General features: G+C 37.7%; 1 protein-coding gene across 4 annotated transcripts; it reads right to left on the bottom strand.

Moving 5' to 3' along the window:
* Positions 1–510: 510 nt before the first annotated feature.
* LOC113670427 (uncharacterized) lies at positions 511–18,296 on the bottom strand. Of its 4 annotated transcripts, none has more exons than XR_016187484.1 (21): positions 18,129–18,296; positions 14,006–14,323; positions 13,387–13,659; positions 11,594–11,887; positions 10,168–10,416; positions 9,380–9,676; positions 8,515–8,817; positions 8,371–8,400; positions 7,810–8,070; positions 7,096–7,248; positions 6,456–6,474; positions 6,083–6,119; positions 5,587–5,878; positions 3,921–4,031; positions 3,527–3,717; positions 2,759–2,881; positions 2,452–2,522; positions 1,992–2,154; positions 1,649–1,745; positions 1,210–1,309; positions 511–807 (listed from the first exon to the last, which is right to left on the bottom strand). XR_016187484.1 is itself a non-coding variant. In XM_089208962.1 (21 exons), the coding sequence occupies exons 1-21, from the start codon at positions 18,250–18,252 to the stop codon at positions 742–744; spliced, it is 3,450 nt and encodes a 1,149-aa protein (XP_089065088.1). In that variant the 5' UTR covers positions 18,253–18,293; the 3' UTR covers positions 511–741. The 4 variants fall into 4 exon arrangements, 2 of the variants coding, with proteins under 2 accessions (XP_089065088.1, XP_089065089.1); XM_089208962.1 differs by having other exon boundaries at positions 2,114–2,154; positions 18,129–18,293; XR_016187485.1 differs by lacking the exons at positions 511–807; positions 1,210–1,309; positions 1,649–1,745; positions 1,992–2,154 and having other exon boundaries at positions 2,459–2,522; positions 2,684–2,881.
* Between the last annotated feature and the right edge of the window lie 1,009 nt (positions 18,297–19,305).

Raw genomic sequence — 19,305 nt, 5'->3', positions numbered from 1 at the left:
TGCCTGTTGTTCTAATTGTTCCTTTCTAATATGCGCAGGAAGTGTTCAATTTTTTATAACCATTAAAAAATTGTTATTGTAAAATAAGAATTCCGAATATAACTGAAACAATTCTTTTTTACATTGATTTCAAATTGCCCGATCTTGCATCGATGTTTTTAGAAAAATGGACCGTCTCATACTCCTCCTCGGCAACTGATACTTTCAATTTAATAAAACGTCAAGGGTAAAACCTCTGCTATCAGAGTTTTTGCCTATTTATCGTACACTCAAAAAGGCGGACCATCATGTTCGTTTACTGGAACCTCGCAATTTACCTTTGTTACAGGTTTGGGCAGAGTAAAAGCTCCCATTTTAATTTATTATGCATTCAATTATCTGCGTGCAATAGGGATGCTCAACGCAATCTTAGCGAGTCAGCTTAAGATTCCCCTATAATTAGTAATTCTCTTAATCAGATAACCTTCGGGAGGTCTAAAGAAGAGGAATTAAAAAAAATTAACTTAAAGATTAGACAATTTATCTTTTATTGTTTTTTTTTTTTTTTCATGACGGAAGTTTCTTTTACCATTGCACATTTAGAAATTCTGCCTAACTAATTAATTCTATTTAATTCCACGTCTTCGCTAAAAATGTAATTGAAGTCCTCTGCAGCAATATCTCTCCAAGGCCTCTGTAGGACGCAGGGCTGCAAGATCTGGTTCATTTTTCATTTTAGGAGAAGTTCTATATCCTGCTCGACTATGCTTCTAAATCCTTGACGTTTTCGTAGAGTCGGTTGTCGTAAGTTTCCAAGTTCGGCAGCCTCTGTATAGTACAATAAGAGCCGATATCTAATTAAAACTAAAAATACTCTAAAACTACGAACAAACACCAATTTTCAATCAGCAAACGGCGAAAATTGTGGATGTTTAGATCAAATAATACTAGATTTATTTCCGTCTTCATGGGTGCAGCGTGGTTCTTTGTTCAACACATTACAACTTTGCCCTCTCGCTTTAACATGCACAATTTACCAGGGATGACATGACGAGTTAGTTAGGATTGGGACCAGAGTATAAAAAAAATCTGGAAGATTAATCTTGATACTAGATGATTTGCATCTGTTCAAATGTTACACACTTTGACCTGGCCCCAAAAACCTGATCCCCAGGCCAACGCTTCCAACATTGAAATGAAGTACTTCTAATGTAGATTTCAGAATCATACCTTGCGTTGGTTTTCCATTTCTTTGAGTTCGTTCTTCAAACTTTGGAAAGTTGGTCTCTTTTCGGGATCGTCCTCCCAACACTTTGTCATAATTGCGAATCTAAATCATCGAGTGCAATTATGAATGCAATGAATGCAATCAGTCTCGTATGGCTCATTGATATCTTGGTATAGGGAGAACTGACTCTGAAAGTCTTCAGTTTGAGTAGACTTAAATCTGTAAAGCGCATTCTAAAATGTACCGACAGGAGGAAGAAATCTGTACAATTTTCAAGTAAAGGAATATTCTGTACACTTTTCAAGTCTTTTTTTATAGTTGAATCTCAGAGGTGCTTGCAGAAATAAAATAGGTTCAAAATCAAAAACGAGATCATGCGCGCAGCAGAACACCACAACCTAACTGACGTCATGAAATCACAGCAATATAAGAGTCTCATACAAATCATCATCCACGTGCTGTGGTTTAGGCATTCTGTATCCCTCTTGTAGTGACTTGATAATTTTCGTGCCATCCACATTTGGATACGGTGTACCACCTGAAAGAGACCGTTTGCTGTTACTAAAAGCAAACTAACACATACCCAAGCGTATTCCTTTTTGGATCTTTCTTGGTTGAAATAGAGCCATACACACCACATCCATAATCATACTGAACTGTTTATTATTTTTTTTATTTCATGGAAACGACCAACCCGTACAAGCTACAGACTGGTCACAACATAGAAGTATGTAAATATTCTTTGTTCTAATTTCCTTAAGGTAAGAACTTCAGGCAAACTCACCCAAGCCTTAAAAAATTGCACATGAAATGCCAGCCATTGTTATTCCAAGAGTTAACGCAGCTTTAAAATGAAACTTGGCGGCTTCATTAATGACATGGTCTTTGACCACCCAGATGACTCACCTATTGTAAAAATCTCATAGAGAAGAACCCCATAGCTCCACCTGTTCAGAAAAATCGCAAAATTTTGAGATTTAAGGCTTTCAATGGAAAATCTTTGAAAATTTCGGCCTAGCGAACTATTTACAAGTATTACAAAATTCACAGCATGGATGATGCAGGAAGTAAGGACAAACTAGATCCTCGTGGTCTCACGTGATTACTCTCCCCCATAAGATGACTTTCAACGTCACTGACCACCCCTCCCCACTACTCGCATTCATAAATTTACTCCCGCCAAAGGAATACGGTTCACCCTGAGAAGTCTTCATTAGGTCTAAATAACTCAAGCGTATACTCACACATCACTTTTCGTAGTATATTTTCCATACAAGAGAGCTTCAATGGCAGTCCATTTTACTGGAAGAGGCCCCTAAATTAACGTCACAACGAACTGGCTTAAAACCTGAATAAAAGGCTTTTAGTTATGTTGCAACATTAAAAATTAGTACATTAACTTCGATTCTGATATCTAAGTTTACAAGACAGTCCTAAATTAGAATAGCAGAGCAATTGGATAACCAAGTTATTCACCTTTGGGAATCTATAAAGTAATATCTGCACAGCCTTCTTCATCACTTTGCATTCTCAAGGAGAATGGTTTAGTACCTTTGTTTTTCTTTCGTAAATCCTTTCCTGTTGCACATCTCTGGCCATACCTAAGCCTGTCAATTTACACGTTTCTTTTTCACCCATCAACACATTTCGGGCCGCAAGGTCTCGGTGAATAATCTAGGAAGAAACCATGTCTATATGACTTCGACCCGCAAAGACGATTAGCGTGGACTAATTAAAAAATATCAACTTCATAGCAAGATGGATCCAGTTATATAGCACCATAAAACCTATAAAGTACATACTATAAAAATAACAAAAGTTCCACAGTTTTTGTTGGGATAGGCGAGCGCGAGCCTTTAAACACAACACAAAACTGACGGTGTTTGCTTTATTGAACTGCCTGCCTCTGCGTTACCGCAGTCCTCCAAGCAAACTGCGCCTTATCGTTAAGCAGGTAATAAGCTATAGTGAGGCAAACGAATTTACAGTGGATTAAGCAAAATCCAAAAATTAACGGGAAAAACCAGGAAAAGTGGGCAAAGCAAGCTAGGGAATAATGAAAATATTTACTTCGATTTCTCCAGCTCGGGTTCTCTCGCGGCTATTCTATTGTGGGCCGTATGAGAAACACTCTTATTCCCAACGTTTGGCGAAATTTGCCAAAAATATTACCATCCTCTCCCCAGTGCAAGAAGGGATGTAAACAAAATATGCAAATCGAGAGCCCGAATGAAAGCCAGCTGAAATGAATAATCGGAAAGTGGAGGCCTTTGCCGATTGTGACACCATGAAAAATTTAGCAATGAGTTGGTTACTTACAGATTTCGATGACAAGTAACTCATTCCATCAGCGATTTGCCAAGCAAACTTCATCAGCTGTTCAGACATCAGATTTGTCTGTGGTTTGATATCCGGGTCTATGTAATAAGTGTCATTCAATCCACGGCTCCTCCTCAAGTAACCGAGCAGATTGCCAAAGGGAGCGTATTCAATTAACACCAACAACGGTCCTCAGAAGAGAAAAATATGTTGAAAGCAACTTGTTAATCTCCTTCCATTTTCAACTTTAATGTCGCTTTTCAAGAATAATAATTCTAAGTTTATCATGATTTGAGAAAAAAAAAGGTCGATACAGAGAAATACTCTTGATATGCACGTGAGAAACTCTTACAACTATCCAAACCAACCAAATGTTAAACTACTCTCAATTTACCTGATTTCGTGACGCACCCCAGAAGTGTGACGACGTACGGATGAGGTTTGAGTTGTTTCATGAACTCTAGTTCAGACAGCAAATCCTTCTTCTCTGAATCAGTAGCTTCGTCTGAAAGATTGCTAAGTTTCAAACCATTTTTTTTCGGAAATTTATAAAAGATAACAGTTGATTATTTCGCAAACGGGGATATATGCGGAGGAGCTATGGAATTTAACCATGATTGAATGACTTGCCGGCTAAACGATTTTGAGAGAGATTAACGCTTTTTCGCTGCAGTTTTATCATATATGGATTAAGATAATGTTGATACGGGGGAAGAGAAATTTTTGTCAGCATTACCACTAAATATGTTATGAAGTATACCGATTAACTGCTCTCCTTGCGTACGATCTGTAATATAATTGTGGAATCGTCATCGCGTTATGGTCTCGACATGATACAAAATTAAACTCAAATCGGACGGATATAACCCACTTAAGTCTTTTCAGTTGTATTATTGTATGTACAGCCTGTTTTCATACTTGTTAACGTATCAAATAAACAGATTACGATGTCTCAAAATATACCTCCTCAAAGGAGAGGAGTCGTCGTCAGCGGAGATGGAAATTGTTTTACCGAGTTGTTGCTCTTTGGGAGGATGAAATAAGCAATGAAAAACAAAAGGAAATCCCTCGGCCAAGAGATAATTTGTCGAGAAAAATCCAAAGTTTTTCGAGCTGCCACTTTTCTCGTCGAACTCCATGAAGGATCTTGCCGGTTATGAAAAGCAAGGTCACGGGAGCTCCAGCAGAAAATGTGGACGTTTATTTATTCAGTTGTGCATTGCCCCTCAAGGACCCATTTAGATCTACTCATCGTTGCATAAGAAGGGATTCAGTTTTAAGTCGATTATCAACGATGGTTCGTTCTCATTGATCACAACAAAGAGGGAATGTAGGTGTTTAATCACTTCATATATCACCATAATATTTAATGCTCAAGCACACAATTTCAATCTCCTGCTGCCTCGAGGTAGCTGTTTGTAACGTTTTTTTGTTTAACCAAGCCTATAAAAAAGCTAGACTTAGACTTAACACAAGTAAATAAAACTGACAAGGCTTAGTTAGTCATTTCTTGGCGATTTATATCTGATATTTCTAAAGTTCGCGTTCATTACGCGATGTCAATTTCACTAAACCCTTGCGCATAGAGAAAAGGTAATCGCTAGATTTTACTAAATATTTCACGGTTGTTCAAATAAAACCTTGCGCTACCCTTGTATCAAAATTACGCACACCTACTTATGATATAACAGCGGCAAAGAAGCGATGATCTCTCACCAAAATGTTTTTATTGGACGTCGAAACAACCTTTCACCATACATTTCTTTCTAGCGAGTTGTAATGTTTTCCCCGAGACGATTCCAGATATCTTTGCACAAACACAAGGATTCGATTACTGGCAACCCATTGATTGGGAGTGAGATTTCACATTAAGACATTTGAGCTCTTAAAAAAACAAGAACGAACACAAATGTATTTCTATAGTGCTTCTGGCCTCAAGCTAAGAACGTGGCTGAATATTGGCCATGATTCCCATACACATACAGAAAAATATTATGCAGAGGCATACAATTTTAAACAAAGAGATTCGACAAATTCAAGCAAGAAGTAGAACTTGACACCTTTCAACATTTTAACTGCCACCACTGTCTTCTCCGATCCTCCGTGTAGACCTTTGACTGTTGCCTTGGCAACCTGACCGAAAGCACCTTTTCCAACGATTTTTTCGATAGTCACGTGTTCTCTCGGAATCTCCCAGGAGCGTGATGATGGATCAAGAGATGCGTACTCGCTGTATTGTTCAGTGCTGTGTGGACTGTTCTGTCGTGAGGCATCCATCATGAATGATGAACGAGTTCTGTCATCCAATTCCATATAATGCATTTCGCGAGGTTCATCTATTTCAAGTTCCATCTTGGAAACAAAATTGACTTAACTTTCGAACTTTAAAGATAACCTGTCTCCCATGATAAACTTTTAAATGAACTATCTTCCACGAACAGTGGTGCATACAATGATATATTTATTTTAAAAGTAAGCAATTTACAAGTCGAGCAAAGGATTTTTAAACTGAAATATGCATGCAATTTATTTACCAAAAATGGAACATGTACTCACTTTCACTCCTCTTTGTTTAGTTGATTCTTTATACATGCTAAAACAATAATACAGATTAGATCAAAAAATTATGATAATCAACTACATATTATTTGGTTTGAGTAGAACTGATCTAAAGAATCATGCTTAACGGTTGCGTTCTTTACATCTTGTGATCAATAAAGTAGTAATAGGAAGCAGTCTGCTGAATATGATCCTTAGTACGGGGAAAGACCCCTAACTCGTATGTAAACGTAACTAATAAGCATATAAGGATTTGTTATATGGTTACGTGGTTCATATGGTTTAATTTTAGTTCAATTGGCAAATGCTTTTAAACGTCTCCACTGCCTCACGATGAGGATATAGTCATAAACCTTCCTAACGGGCTTACCTTTCCTTTCCTGCTGTCCCTTGAGGAAAAAAAAAAGGAAGTCAGTGAGATGCAAAATAAATAAACAAAAGAAATGAAGGCACAGGGAGAAACACAACGAGGTAGTGCGATCTAACGAAACAAATTTAAATTGATGATATCTGAAAAGCCCTCATAAAGTCTCAGTACGTAAATGTTTGAAACTATGTACAAGCCATTAATCAGCATGAAGAATAGCAACGCAAGGCAAAATGTTGCTCTAATACTAATGACAAATCATCGTACATAAAGCTTGTTAATGATAACAGCTGGGTAGTTGTTTATAATAACAGCTGGGTAGCGGGTAAATGTATTCACTAGCTACCCGCTCGTAGCCTTTTCATAAGCGTCATTCTACTGCAAGCTTAGGGGTAATTGTAAATTCTCGTCAAATTGGCTGACTTCTACGAAATACGAAGTAACACAAATTGGAATAAACCTTAAAATTCAGGAAAATACATACAACTGAAACAGTCTTAACCTTCAAAATTTCCCTAGAAAGCCCAGACCTCCCTCGGAAGAGAAAGCCCATTAGGCGTTCACGACTACCCGCCTACCATTCAAAAATACCCAATTGTATCCAATTTTTTTATAACCACTGCTTACACGGTCTTATACTTACCTCTATGTTCGTTCTTTCGAAGCTTAAAGAAATAGAATGCCAGGACGAGAATGCCCAGGAGAATAAGACCAGCAAGTGAAACAATGACAGCAATCATCCAGCCTTTTAACGGTTCACCATCACTTCCTGCTCCTGGAATAGGGCCAGCTGGAACTAAAAAACATTGACAAACGCATAAAAAATCCTTCTTAATGTGTATAGGAAATCGCATGCAATCCTTGTACAATGGGTAACTCGGGGTTTGTTCCCTTTTTCAGAAACAATCTTCAAGGACTTTTCCAGGTCTCAGATTTATTTTTCAACGATTCCAAACTTCACCTTAAATCCTCTCATTCCCAAGATTTCCAAATCAATTCTCCTTACTGTCTACAGATATTTCCTACAAAGTGAACTCTGAAAACTTTATCGCTTGAGTTGGGCAGATTTCCAGGACTTTCCGGAACTTTCTAGAACTTTCAAGGATCTGTAATTTTTTTCAATGACTTTCCAGTCCTGGAAAAAGACAAACTCAAATTACATGACTATCCAGGTTTTCCAGAACCCATACAAACCTTGTGACTTACGGGCAAGCATGACTGAAAAGAAGCCTGCTAGTCAGTGCTGGTATTACCTCTCCCCGACACGTTTCCAATCTTCCCAAGGGCGGAGAAACGCGCGTTCTGAAGCTCTCATAATTAGGACCTGCTTGCACGCTAATCAAATTGTACCACGTACCTGTATCACTATATACATAAGCCGGAGCAGACTCTCCTGGTCGTCTCATATCCACTCTAAATCTATATGAGCTGCCAGCTTTCAGGTCGCTCACTTTAAACTCTGATACAGGTCTTTTCAGCTGAGAGGCTCCCTCGACAAGCTCCCAAGAGCCCTCTCCTCCCTGCTGAATCTCAACAGTCGCAGTTGTTACTTTGTCATCTGCTATCGTCCATTCCACCAGTATGATAGAGGCGTCGTCCGATGCTCTGAAAGCTTTCACTGAAAGAAAGGACGGAAGAAGGACAGTTTAGCTTACGTATAGCGGTACCCCCCCCCCCCCCTCCACGCTGCACCTAAGGAAAATTCTACTACGAGCTATGAAGGCGTAAACAGTCTGCATGCATGCCAAGTTGTCCTGCTAGCTGTAGTTTATTCCAAGTACACCTGTAAACCTGGTATACCTTCTAGGAGGGTGTCAATGGCGTTAACAGTTAGCCGTAAAACGACCCAATTTTTAACCGTTAGACCTACAAATTGACAGATTTCAATCGCTAATACTGAAATATTTTCTAAACATACCAGTTCCTCTGTCCGGAGGTATCTGGGACTCTAAAAACGAGCAAACAAAAAACCATAAGAACAATTGTCATTGCCATCACGTAATATTTCATAACATTCCCAAACATTCTATGATTTACTTTGTTTATATATAGTTATTGTTACCCGGTGTTTTATACTCCTTTGGGTCTGACAGTTGGCTTTGGCCAATATTATTGGAAGCTTGAACGGAGAATTCATACACTGTTTCCGGGTAAAGTCCGTGTATAGTGTGCATGTTAATATCTGGGTGACCAACAAACTGTTCCACAAAGTCTCGGTTGCTTTGTTTGACGCGATAATGGATTGTGAACTCTTGATCATATCCTCCACTGTATCCAGGTGTCCAGCTCACAATGACACTTACAGTTTTCGAATTTTGGTCTCGAAACGACTTCACGTCTACATTAATTGGTTTATCTGGAACCCCTGCCAAGAAAGTGACTCAGTTTCAGTTTAGGGTGGTGAAAATCTATTTAAGATAGTCCCACTTAGTTTACATTTTAAATAATTTTTCCCTGGCGATGGATGAACTGGGGTGGCGCTGGATTGGTCTCTTCTAAGTGCTGCATGATCACACTAATGGAAAACCTCCCAGGATCTTTAAGTAGTAGTAATCTTTACAGAGGATGCCCACGTCACGAAGTGGTTTACAGAAGGGTCCTCAGTTAAACACCTGCCAAAGACTCTTACAGACGAAGATCTCTAAGGATCCTTGAATCCTGTGTTCAGCGGTCATGTAACGATATGTATTTCTTTTTTTTTTTTAATACTTGCTGGTGATGATCTGAAGGTGGGATTCACATTTGTTAACACAGACATTTTGTATACTTCGGCCAATTTCTTCATAGTTTTCCTGGTATAACGCCATGAAATGTTATGCAAACCTCAAAGAATGATAGTCGCCAATTTTTCTGTTCCTTCGTGAGACTACAATCTGAGGATCACACAGACAATTTGAGAAAAAAGTTAACCCCAGGGTCCTACTTACCTCTTTCCCTTATGGTGTATTGCTGGCTGTCACTGCCCAGAAGATTTACGGCGACGCAATAGAAATGTTCCCCTATTGCACTGACTGTAACCTTCAATACACTGGTGTCTCTCTCCTTAATGATACTTTTCACTTTTTCATCGTTCAATGAGCTCAGATCTTGTCCATTAAGTTTACGTTTCCATGACAATGACGGTGAAGGTTTTCCGCTAACGATACAGGTTAAATCGACTTGCTCGCTTGCTGCACCAGGTATTTGAGTGCTTGTAGGGGTGGATGTGGAAATGATCGGACGTACTGTTGGAAAGCAATTACTCCAGTTTATCCAAACTGTGAGAAACATTTTTCTGAATGTTCATTTGTCTCTGATTTCTAGTGATCACCATGAATTTTCGCAACTATGCGACCTTTGAAATCAGGGTTTTTTTTGGACATAAAATTTTTTAGCCTGCACGCGCGTTTCTTGACCAAAAGTAAGTTAAAAGCCTTGAGCAAAGCAAGAAGGCCAGCGGTCTGCAAGGAATCTGGCAGACCACTTGCAGGCCTGTTGCCGGCTAGCGTTGCCCAAAGAATCAAACTTATTTGCAGGCAAAAAACCGGCTCTTACTGCAGAACCAATGACGAAAGCTTGTCCGCCGGCTGATAATTTCACTGAAATTGGATTCCCTAGTTTCAAACACAAGACACTGTTTACTGGATTTAATGATACATCCACTACTGCCAAAGATCACACACCCAAGTCCTACATGGAAACACGACTAACACATCTAACGTGCACGAGAACTTACTCTGGACATTAAGAGTGATTTCTTTCCAATCCTCGCCAAGTTCATTTCTAGCAACACATCTGTAGGTTCCACCATTCTTGCCACTTATGTTGCGTATGATGCACTGCTCACCCAAGCAATTTAATTCATCTTCTATCTTTCTCCAAGTAATTGTTGGCTGTGGCACTCCCTTTGCACGACATGTCATTGTAACATCGTTTGTTTCATTAACTGTGAATGCTCTTTGATAGAAGGTGATTGTTGGTGGATCTTTTGTAAAACAAAAAAATAAGAGAGATAAGTGACAAATAAAAATTACTGCAGGTGATGAAGCTATTAAAACAATTTTCCACGAAGTGCGAAAGAAATCAGAGATTACTTTGCTTTTGCTTTGACTTGCTTTGTGGTTGGTACAAAAAAACTCGTGCCACTCTCTGAACCAATCAGATACAACACCAAAACCAATCACGAACAGCCTGGCTAAAATTCTGTGGCCTGACCTTTCCATTTATCTTTCATTTTTTGTACAGATATAAATGATAAACAAATTGCTTTCACTTCATAACACTGTGAGTGTTGTCAAGGAAGACCCTGAATATACACAAGTAACCTATACATTTTCATGTTTTTCACTAACACCAGTTTGGCACTTTTTGGCATAAAAGTTTACAGAAATCTGATGTGCCACTATTTCTCTTTTGAGAAACAGCAACATAATGTGCCAAACAAAACTTTGATATTCATTTAAGGAGGATCAAAAACACAAGAAAGAAAATGCGCTTGTTGTCCCTGGATCCTTCCTGGCCAGAACAACCAGCCAAGCAATCTCAAGCATGAAAAATTTTGAGACAGCCTCATTCCTTTGAAAAAAACTGTGTACTCACATGGACGTAATAGCTAAGAGACTGAGTAGACGACCAACATTGTTGTTACAAAACTTTGTGTGAGCAATTAAAGGAAGATGAAGCATGGTTGATCTCAATTCACATTTAATTTAACATTGCGATCACTGAAACAGAATAGGGGCACTTAGCACTTGTTGGAATAAGGGAGTTTTTCATAAGGAGGTCCTCACTGAATTGAGGGCACTTACTCAATATGGGCACTGATTAGAATAGTGGTACTTATTGACAAAAACAAATTTTAGGCAGCGTCTATTATAGAGGGGGCACTTATTGGGGGGGGGGAGGGGGGCACTAAATATAATCACTATGGTAAAATTGGATCAAACCTAAAGATGCAAGAAAATGACACTGCAGGAGTCTTCACCCCCAGATTTTCCAAAGGAGCCCAGACCCCCTTGGCAACAAGAGGCTCTCCAGGCCTTCTCTGCCAGCTATTCTAAAGCATCCATTGGGATCAAATTTTAATTAAACCAGTATCATGACTTGCACAGGATAGCAAAATCAGTAAACATATTTAACAAATCTAAAACATACAAACTTACAGTTGACCAATAAGAAAGCAGATTTTCTTTCTCCAGTTCCAACCGCATTTGTACCATCACATGAGTATTGCCCAGCACTTCCCTTCTTAGCATTCTTGATCCTCAGTCTGCTTTGTGTATCAATAATTTTCAAAGTTTCAAAATCTTGTGAATTGGTTATCTCAATGCTATCCTTAAACCATTTGTATGTGGTTGCAGTGGGAAATGCTTCTGTGAGACAAAGAAATGTGGCAGTACGACCTTCCACGACAGTTTGATTACTGCTCAAACTGTTTGTTTTGTGCACAGGACGGACTGTAAGATAAAAATATGAAAACATTAAGGGAAATCTTTATCACTGGCTTACATAAGGATTAAATGATAGAGCTACAGTACACTTTACAGCCCTTAATGTACACTTCTGTTATAGACTGGACTTTCTATTGGTTTCCCAGCCTAATATTATATACCCACACAGAATATAACAAAATTGTAAGAATTGTTTATCAACCACAAACTAAAGGTGAAAGTTTTACAAACTTTTCTTGTGTTCTTCCAACATCTTGAGTGGGTTATTACGCCCAGTAAATCAATAGAAAGTTAGATAAACTGCTTTCACAAAATGAAGCTAAAACGTTTCAATTTTCTATGGGTTTAAGGGTGCAGTAATTGATAGTTTTTTTTCAATCAATCAGCACTTGTAATATCTCAGTTATTTACCTCTTTAACTCCCATGAGTGACCAAGACAGAATTTCTCCTTAGAATATCAATACAATATCAACCACATAAATCATGAGAATAAAGAAAATATCAATTTGGAGATAATTGGTTGATCCAATACTAAATTCTCTGAACTAACTTTTTAAGGAATTGTATGGTTAACAGTAAGGAGAATTACAAATTTTATCTGGGAGTTAAAGGGTTAATAAGCAGGAATAGTCGCCACAATTTTCGATCCTTCTCGAAATTACCTTTACATGAACAATTGACAAAATGATCCCATGAACATGTAGAAAACATTTCAACACATGTCCTGGGAGATAATGTTCAGGACTGATTGTCAACGACATTCATTCTTTGTATAACAGATATCACAAAATGTCCTCATAGATAAAAATTCAACCAAAGAACCATATCATTTTGACCTTTTACTGAAGTATTGTGAAAATGTGGTTGGTTCAGAAATTACACAACAAACCAGAAAAAAAATTAATGAACTTGTATTCAAACCTGGACTCACAAGAAACAGATTTCTGAAAGTTCAAAACGTCTTCTACAAGTAACTGTTCATACATGTCTTTGTTGGCCATTTCAATCTAAGAGTTTGTCCCTGATCCCCTCTAAATAATGTATATCAACTGTACATATATGTTGTCTGATATTTATTGCATTCAGTCTTGGATATACATGTACATTTTCAAAAGAGGAGTACACATGTGATTGTTTGTCTCACAATGTGGTCACTGCAGTTGTGGATTGTGATGTTTGAACTGCATACTGCTTCTCTTTTTCAGGCCATGAGGGAGATTGTGTAATTGCATCACCTATCAACTGATGTGCTCAGCTGTGACTGGATGTACATGTACATGCTCTGTAAGTGAGTTTTCCAAGTCAGTATTTTTTCTTAGCAGTTTATCACTCGTTTCTTTGTTGGGCATTTCTATCAATTTGTCCATGATACCCTGTAAGCTGGTAATTTCCTCAGTCTTACTACCCATCTATTTAACATTGTCAGTATAATAATACTAAACAAAATGTATAAAATTACCTATCCAGGGAAAAGAATAGAAGTAGGTATTGTGAGTTGACTTACATCTAACTGTAACCTGAACGGTGTAAGAGTCACTGTATGGGCCAGGAGTTGGAACATTAACAACAGCTTCACATCTGTACGTCCCTGCATCATTCCTGCTGGCTGATGTTATTGTGTAGTTGGAGTTGTTTGGATCTTCCTGAATCTTTACATTATCTTTATACCACCTGTAAGTGGGTTTGGGGTTGCCACTGGCCACACAAAACAATGTTCTTGTAGTACCTTCATCCAAAGTTGGAGCTGTTGTAGTTTGGAGTGTAATTGTTGGGCTCACTGTGTAAAAAAAATGAATTTTTATCAATACAAAGGTCAGATAATCATAAGATTATTACAGCATCCTAAAATAGTTTTGAATTACCGGATAGAAGAGTTTTAATACTGGGGTTCAAATCTGTCCATAAGCCTTGACACACTTGACAATTTTTATATTCTTATTGCAATGATCAGCAAAAATTACCAGGTGTGCTTGACACAACAATGGCAATTTCCGTGGATTGCTATGATGGGCATGTAGGATTGCTGATATCTGGTGTCACCAGCTTTAGTTAAAAAACATCAAAACTAAGAAATATTTGTGCCACCAATATTAATAGTAATTTAACTTAGTTAAAGAACTTACCAACAACAACTAGTTTAGCAGTATCCTTAATCACAGGGGGGACACCAGAAGTGAAAAACACTTGACAATCAATATCACCATTGTCCTTTGTCTGAACGTTGGATATTCTAAGTGTTGCATCCCCTGATACCTGATACTGTGAATTGAGAATAATAGCTTGTCCACTTGATGGTTTAGTAGCAACCCAATTATTATTGTGATACCAACTTATTTGACTGACTGTTTTCCCATTTCTGTTGAAATTCCACTTCAAGGATGCAGCTTGACCCTTTAACTGATACACAGGACTGTTTGGTTTATTTGTGAAACTTTGACTGTCTGGAAATATACAAAGGAAGAAAAAAGAAGTTTTAATGACAGTAAAAGGATAAAAGACTATCAAGAGAAATTCCCTGAGTGTGCTTTATTCTACAGTGCCAATTAGGAACTCGTATCTCAAAACATGGTAAGTAGAGAATTTTAATCAAGTTTTTTTTTTTTAAGATGGAGATGACAATTTTTAAGAGTTGAAGCATTCTTCTATTTTAACCTTTTAACTCCCATGAGTGACCAAGACAGAATTTCTCCCTACAGCATCAAAACAAAATCAATTAAGTAGAAAAGAGATGAGAATAAAGAAAAATTTCAATTAGGGTATTATTGGTTGATTCAATACTAAGTTCTTAGAAATTGCATCTTAGATTTCTATAGCAGGTAGAAAGAGAATTATTAACAAGATCTTGGACATGATAAAAAAAAAAGAAGATAAGAAGCACTCTAGAAGTTTACAGAGCTTGAAAGATTTGTAAGAGTTGCTGCTTACATAAGTGAAAACAACTCTAACCTCCTAACAACAGAGAACTCTCTACAACTTTCCAAGTGCTTTTTATTTCAATAAAGACACTGTTAATTCAATAACATCCTCAACACAGTATTTTAAAAGTTGTACCAAGAGAAGTCCCCTCTACTACTACTACTACTACTACTACTACACTTTACTCATTTTATTTTGTTATCAACAAGTATATTGGGAAGATGAAGCAGGCTTACTTATCAAAATATTCCACAAAAGAAAGTCAGTCATCTTGGAATGAAATTGAATTGCTGGACTTGAATGGGTACCCTGTGCCACATTTCAACAATTTATGCAAGAATAGTGCAAAATGAACATCAGATGACTAAAAAATGTCCCTTTAGCTGAATGAAGTGCAAATAAAATATGTTAAAGCAGACTTGAATGAATCTTGCACTAGTGTAGCATAATGATCAATTTCTTCATAGCCTACAAGAATTATCCAAACATTTAATGGTTTGTAATCCTGAATTTACTTTAATCAGATTCCAAACTTAATTGGTAATATCATTAGAGCAATTGTAACAGCTGCATGGTCCTTGTTTTAAGTGTTTGATAAAATGGTTTGACTTAGTTGGTTTCCCATGCAGCAGTTGTACATGCATTAATAATAAATTGCATTTTGTTGTAAGCGGTTCACTGATCACCGAAGCTGATGGCAAGTGATCCATTGCTTTCACTGTGTAACATTTCTGTATGATAATAACTTTGACCATGAATAAATCACTTGTGTTTTGGTTTATGTTGGAGCAAGACTCTTTTGAAATCAAACTAGCCATACACTTTCAAATAAACTAATATATAATTATTCACCGAATTATTCCTCAGTTGCTAAATTTGTCGCTATTGTTAAAGGCACGCTGCATAAGGCAAATACAAAATAGACTCGGTGTAAATTCACTGCAAGTTTGAAGAAGACTTAGTGAGATGCTCTTGAATCTAAAACAAACAAATAACTGCTGGACAATACATTTAAGATAAACCGAGTGATTGGGGCTCTGTATACAACAGGGCAAAGGTTACTAGCTGGTAAGTCAAAAAAAAACTTAATCACAAAATGTATTAAGCAATAATCTTGTTGAAGTGTTATCTTGTCCATGACAGCTTTCCAATGCAAGTATTAGATGTGAGATTGAATGTATCCTCATTTGTCCACCTTGTCCACAAACAGCACAATCTCTAAGGAAATTAAAAACTGTATCTACCCTGTTCCTCAAAATTCACAATTACCTGTAATTAAATTTACTCTCTCACACTCTTAATCGAGCCTCATTATTTTCATATGCTCAAATTTTAGGAAACAGAAGATGGCCACTGAATAGCTCTTCCTAATTTACATAATCGATAATTGGCCCTTGGGCATTACTGCATTACCGCTGTATAATGCTTTGCTCTGATCTTGCTCTTAGCCGATCAGAGTGCCATTATATTGGCCACAAACCAAAACTACATGATAAAAATATTTAATGAATGGAGTGCCATTTGAAATCATTAATACAAACAAAGTGTCTCAGTTGAATTACAGGAACATTCTTCCCAAATTGAAAGTTTTAGTCACAAAACTCTCGGAAATGGAATTTAATCTTTTCAGATATTGGTTGAGGGAAACTGCTTGTAGGTTAAAATTTGATTCTTATCATCATTTCCAAACACCTTGGGTCGGTTATTTAAACAAAGTTTAGCTGTGGTTTAACAAAACCATGTTTTAAACAATCTTCAATTTAGCTGAACCTTTTACCTAAACATATATTTTTATGAACAGAGTCAAGAGGGCCGAAATCTAACAGAGCAGGGACATTCATTTGATGAAATCAACCCTCTTATTGCTAGAGAAGGCCTAAGGCTCACTGCCTCTGTAAAACCGTGGTTTTGGTTAGACCTCCCTTAAATATCCGGCCCTGAAAATCTGTCAGCAACACCAATGTCGAGGCTGAAATAGAATTTATTTTACATCAAGAGAATATCAACAGTTGATATTCTCTTGATATCCTCGTGTTTTAGATTGAGCGACAAATGAAATCCAGGTATTACTTCTAGGTTTCTACAATATATTTTCATGGTCGAATCTACGTCTCTTTATTCATCATTCCTCCATATATTTCCAATACACACCAATAGATTCCGATGGAAAACGTGGTTTTTCGATGGAATGGGCAAAAGTCGATTTGTGACACCTTTCGTTGAATGGTGTGACGAAGACTATTTTTTTTTTTTTTTTAGTTGACATTTCTGACATTCACTCCGTAAGTGATCATTCGATACTGAAGTACGAAGCACTTGCTTACCATGGACGCAGCTTGAGAGCCCTAAGCGACTATTTATTACCGTATTTTCCAAGCAACGAAAATAAAAGTATGCTCTCGTTAGCCTTTAAAATCCAAGAATTTTCGATGGTATTTCCGTCATGCGGGACGGAATAACTACGAATTCTATTTGGTCACACCACGTAAGATTGGAGCGTACTGAACGTCATAGTCTTGAAAGTCTGATTCATTTTACAAAAAAAAGATTGTGTCGTTTATGCATCCAATAAACTTTACAATAGATGAAGCTCTATCAGCCAAGCGCAAAGCAAAACTAACTAAAAAGAAAAAGTGCGTCAAAACTCGATTGATGTTTGAAACTCTTGTGAGACGTTTCGTGACTATCAATAGATTTCTGTGAACTGCATCGATTGACCATACGAGATAATTCACTGTTTACTTTCGCGACGATCACACGAATGAACGGCAGTTTTGAACACAGATTTCTGTGAATGGCCTTAATTGATTATGTGAGATAATCAACAATTCCTGTTGCAGCAAATCATTTATTTGGAATAATATGCTGAGTTAAAAGATATAAAAAGACACTAATTGTTATTTCGCATCTACTTTGCCACAGTAAAATAAAACGATTTCCCTACTTTACCTCGCATACTTGTAATTATCGCGTGATATATTTGAGAAAAACTCCACGGGATAAGATAGTGTTTCTTGCAAAAAATGTGAAACATAACGATAAAGTATCTGAGAATGTTTTTGTCACTTCCTATGAAGTGAAATCTGAAGCAGGCCAAGCCTAGTTAAAACTGAACTTTTCATGTGTCGAAGTAAAGTAAATTCACAAATTAGCAGATAATTTGATCCAGTTATTAAAGAAATGTATGAGGATCGATTGGGGAACGCTTCCTAAGTTTCGCTTCTGAGTCAGAAGGCTTACATTTTGAATTTGTGTAAATCGAAAGTTTGGCGTCTGAATAGGGTCTCACATTACGTGCACGTATTTGCTTTACAAGTTGAAGATACTTACATACTTCCCGAACAAGGATATGTAACAGCAGATAAAAGTTGCATATTCCTGTCAGGAACTCCATAGGCTTTAGATTACCGAATGTCTGTTTACGGCTGCTTTCAACAAGAAAATAACCATGCATACGTATATTTGTCTCTGCGGCACGAACCCTGGGGTCGACCTCGGTTTGGTGATTTTGTGCTATGCTATGCTACGCATTATACTTAAGGAAGGCTTAAGGAGTCCGATTTAGGGACTTGTCAGAAATTAGCAGGGGGGAGGGGGGTGGGAATTTTAAATTTGGGTTCGGAAATTAGGTGACCCATCCCTGCAATGGGAGTGAAATTTGCTAACCCTCCCCTTGAGCTTGGCCTAAAATATCATGACCCTCCCCCTCTTGTATAAATGATAAAATCTAGTTCTTGCAATACACTAGGGTGCGTCAGTATTATGAAAACTCAAAATATATTTCTAATCTGTTCTTTGTCATGCTACATACATACATTTTCGATGACAGCATTAAGAGTCCGACTGATCACTCGACTCTCCTATTTCTCCCAATACAAAGTCTTCATCACTAGAACAAGTGGGTAATGCCTCATCCCCTTCATCTACCTCACATTCATCATGATCATCCACCTCTTCCAAAAAAAGAACTTCCTTTTTCTTCTGTGGGTGAACCTCTACATGATCACGGGCATATATTTGCATGACCCTCCCCCTTTTAACTGCCCATTTTTCATGACCCCTTCCTTTTCTGAGGCTCAAAAAGTTGTGACCCCCCCCCCCTCTGTTTCCACCCCCCTCCCCCCCTGCTAATTTCTGACAAGTCCCTTATTTCCTTCGATCGCGGGACTTATTAAGAACGATCTTTTATGGCTAATGTGTTGCAAACTGGTGAACCTTCCACGTATATGTGAGTTCGACCAGACCTCTCACAAGATGTGAAAACTGAACTGAAACGGCCACTTCCGCTCTTTTAAGTTAAGAGCTTGATTTTTCCTGTACATTAAGTAGGGCTTTCTTGGATCTTAAAACCTTCGGATCCCGTGTGGAAAAATTTTATTTTGACTTTGAATCTCACCCAACAATTATCCAATATCACTCCTCCAAAATTCCGATGTGCGGGTCTTAAATTAGGCATATCACTGTTCCCGAAAAACCATTCATGTAAATTTATTGAAAACAGTAAACT

The sequence above is a fragment of the Pocillopora damicornis genome, chromosome 6 (assembly GCF_964200805.1).
Source record: "Pocillopora damicornis chromosome 6, jaPocDami1.2, whole genome shotgun sequence".
In the NCBI taxonomy this organism is placed as follows: Eukaryota; Metazoa; Cnidaria; class Anthozoa; order Scleractinia; family Pocilloporidae; genus Pocillopora; species Pocillopora damicornis.
The sequence above is the reverse complement of the archived record's forward strand: the minus strand, read 5'-3'. Positions and strand labels throughout refer to the sequence as shown.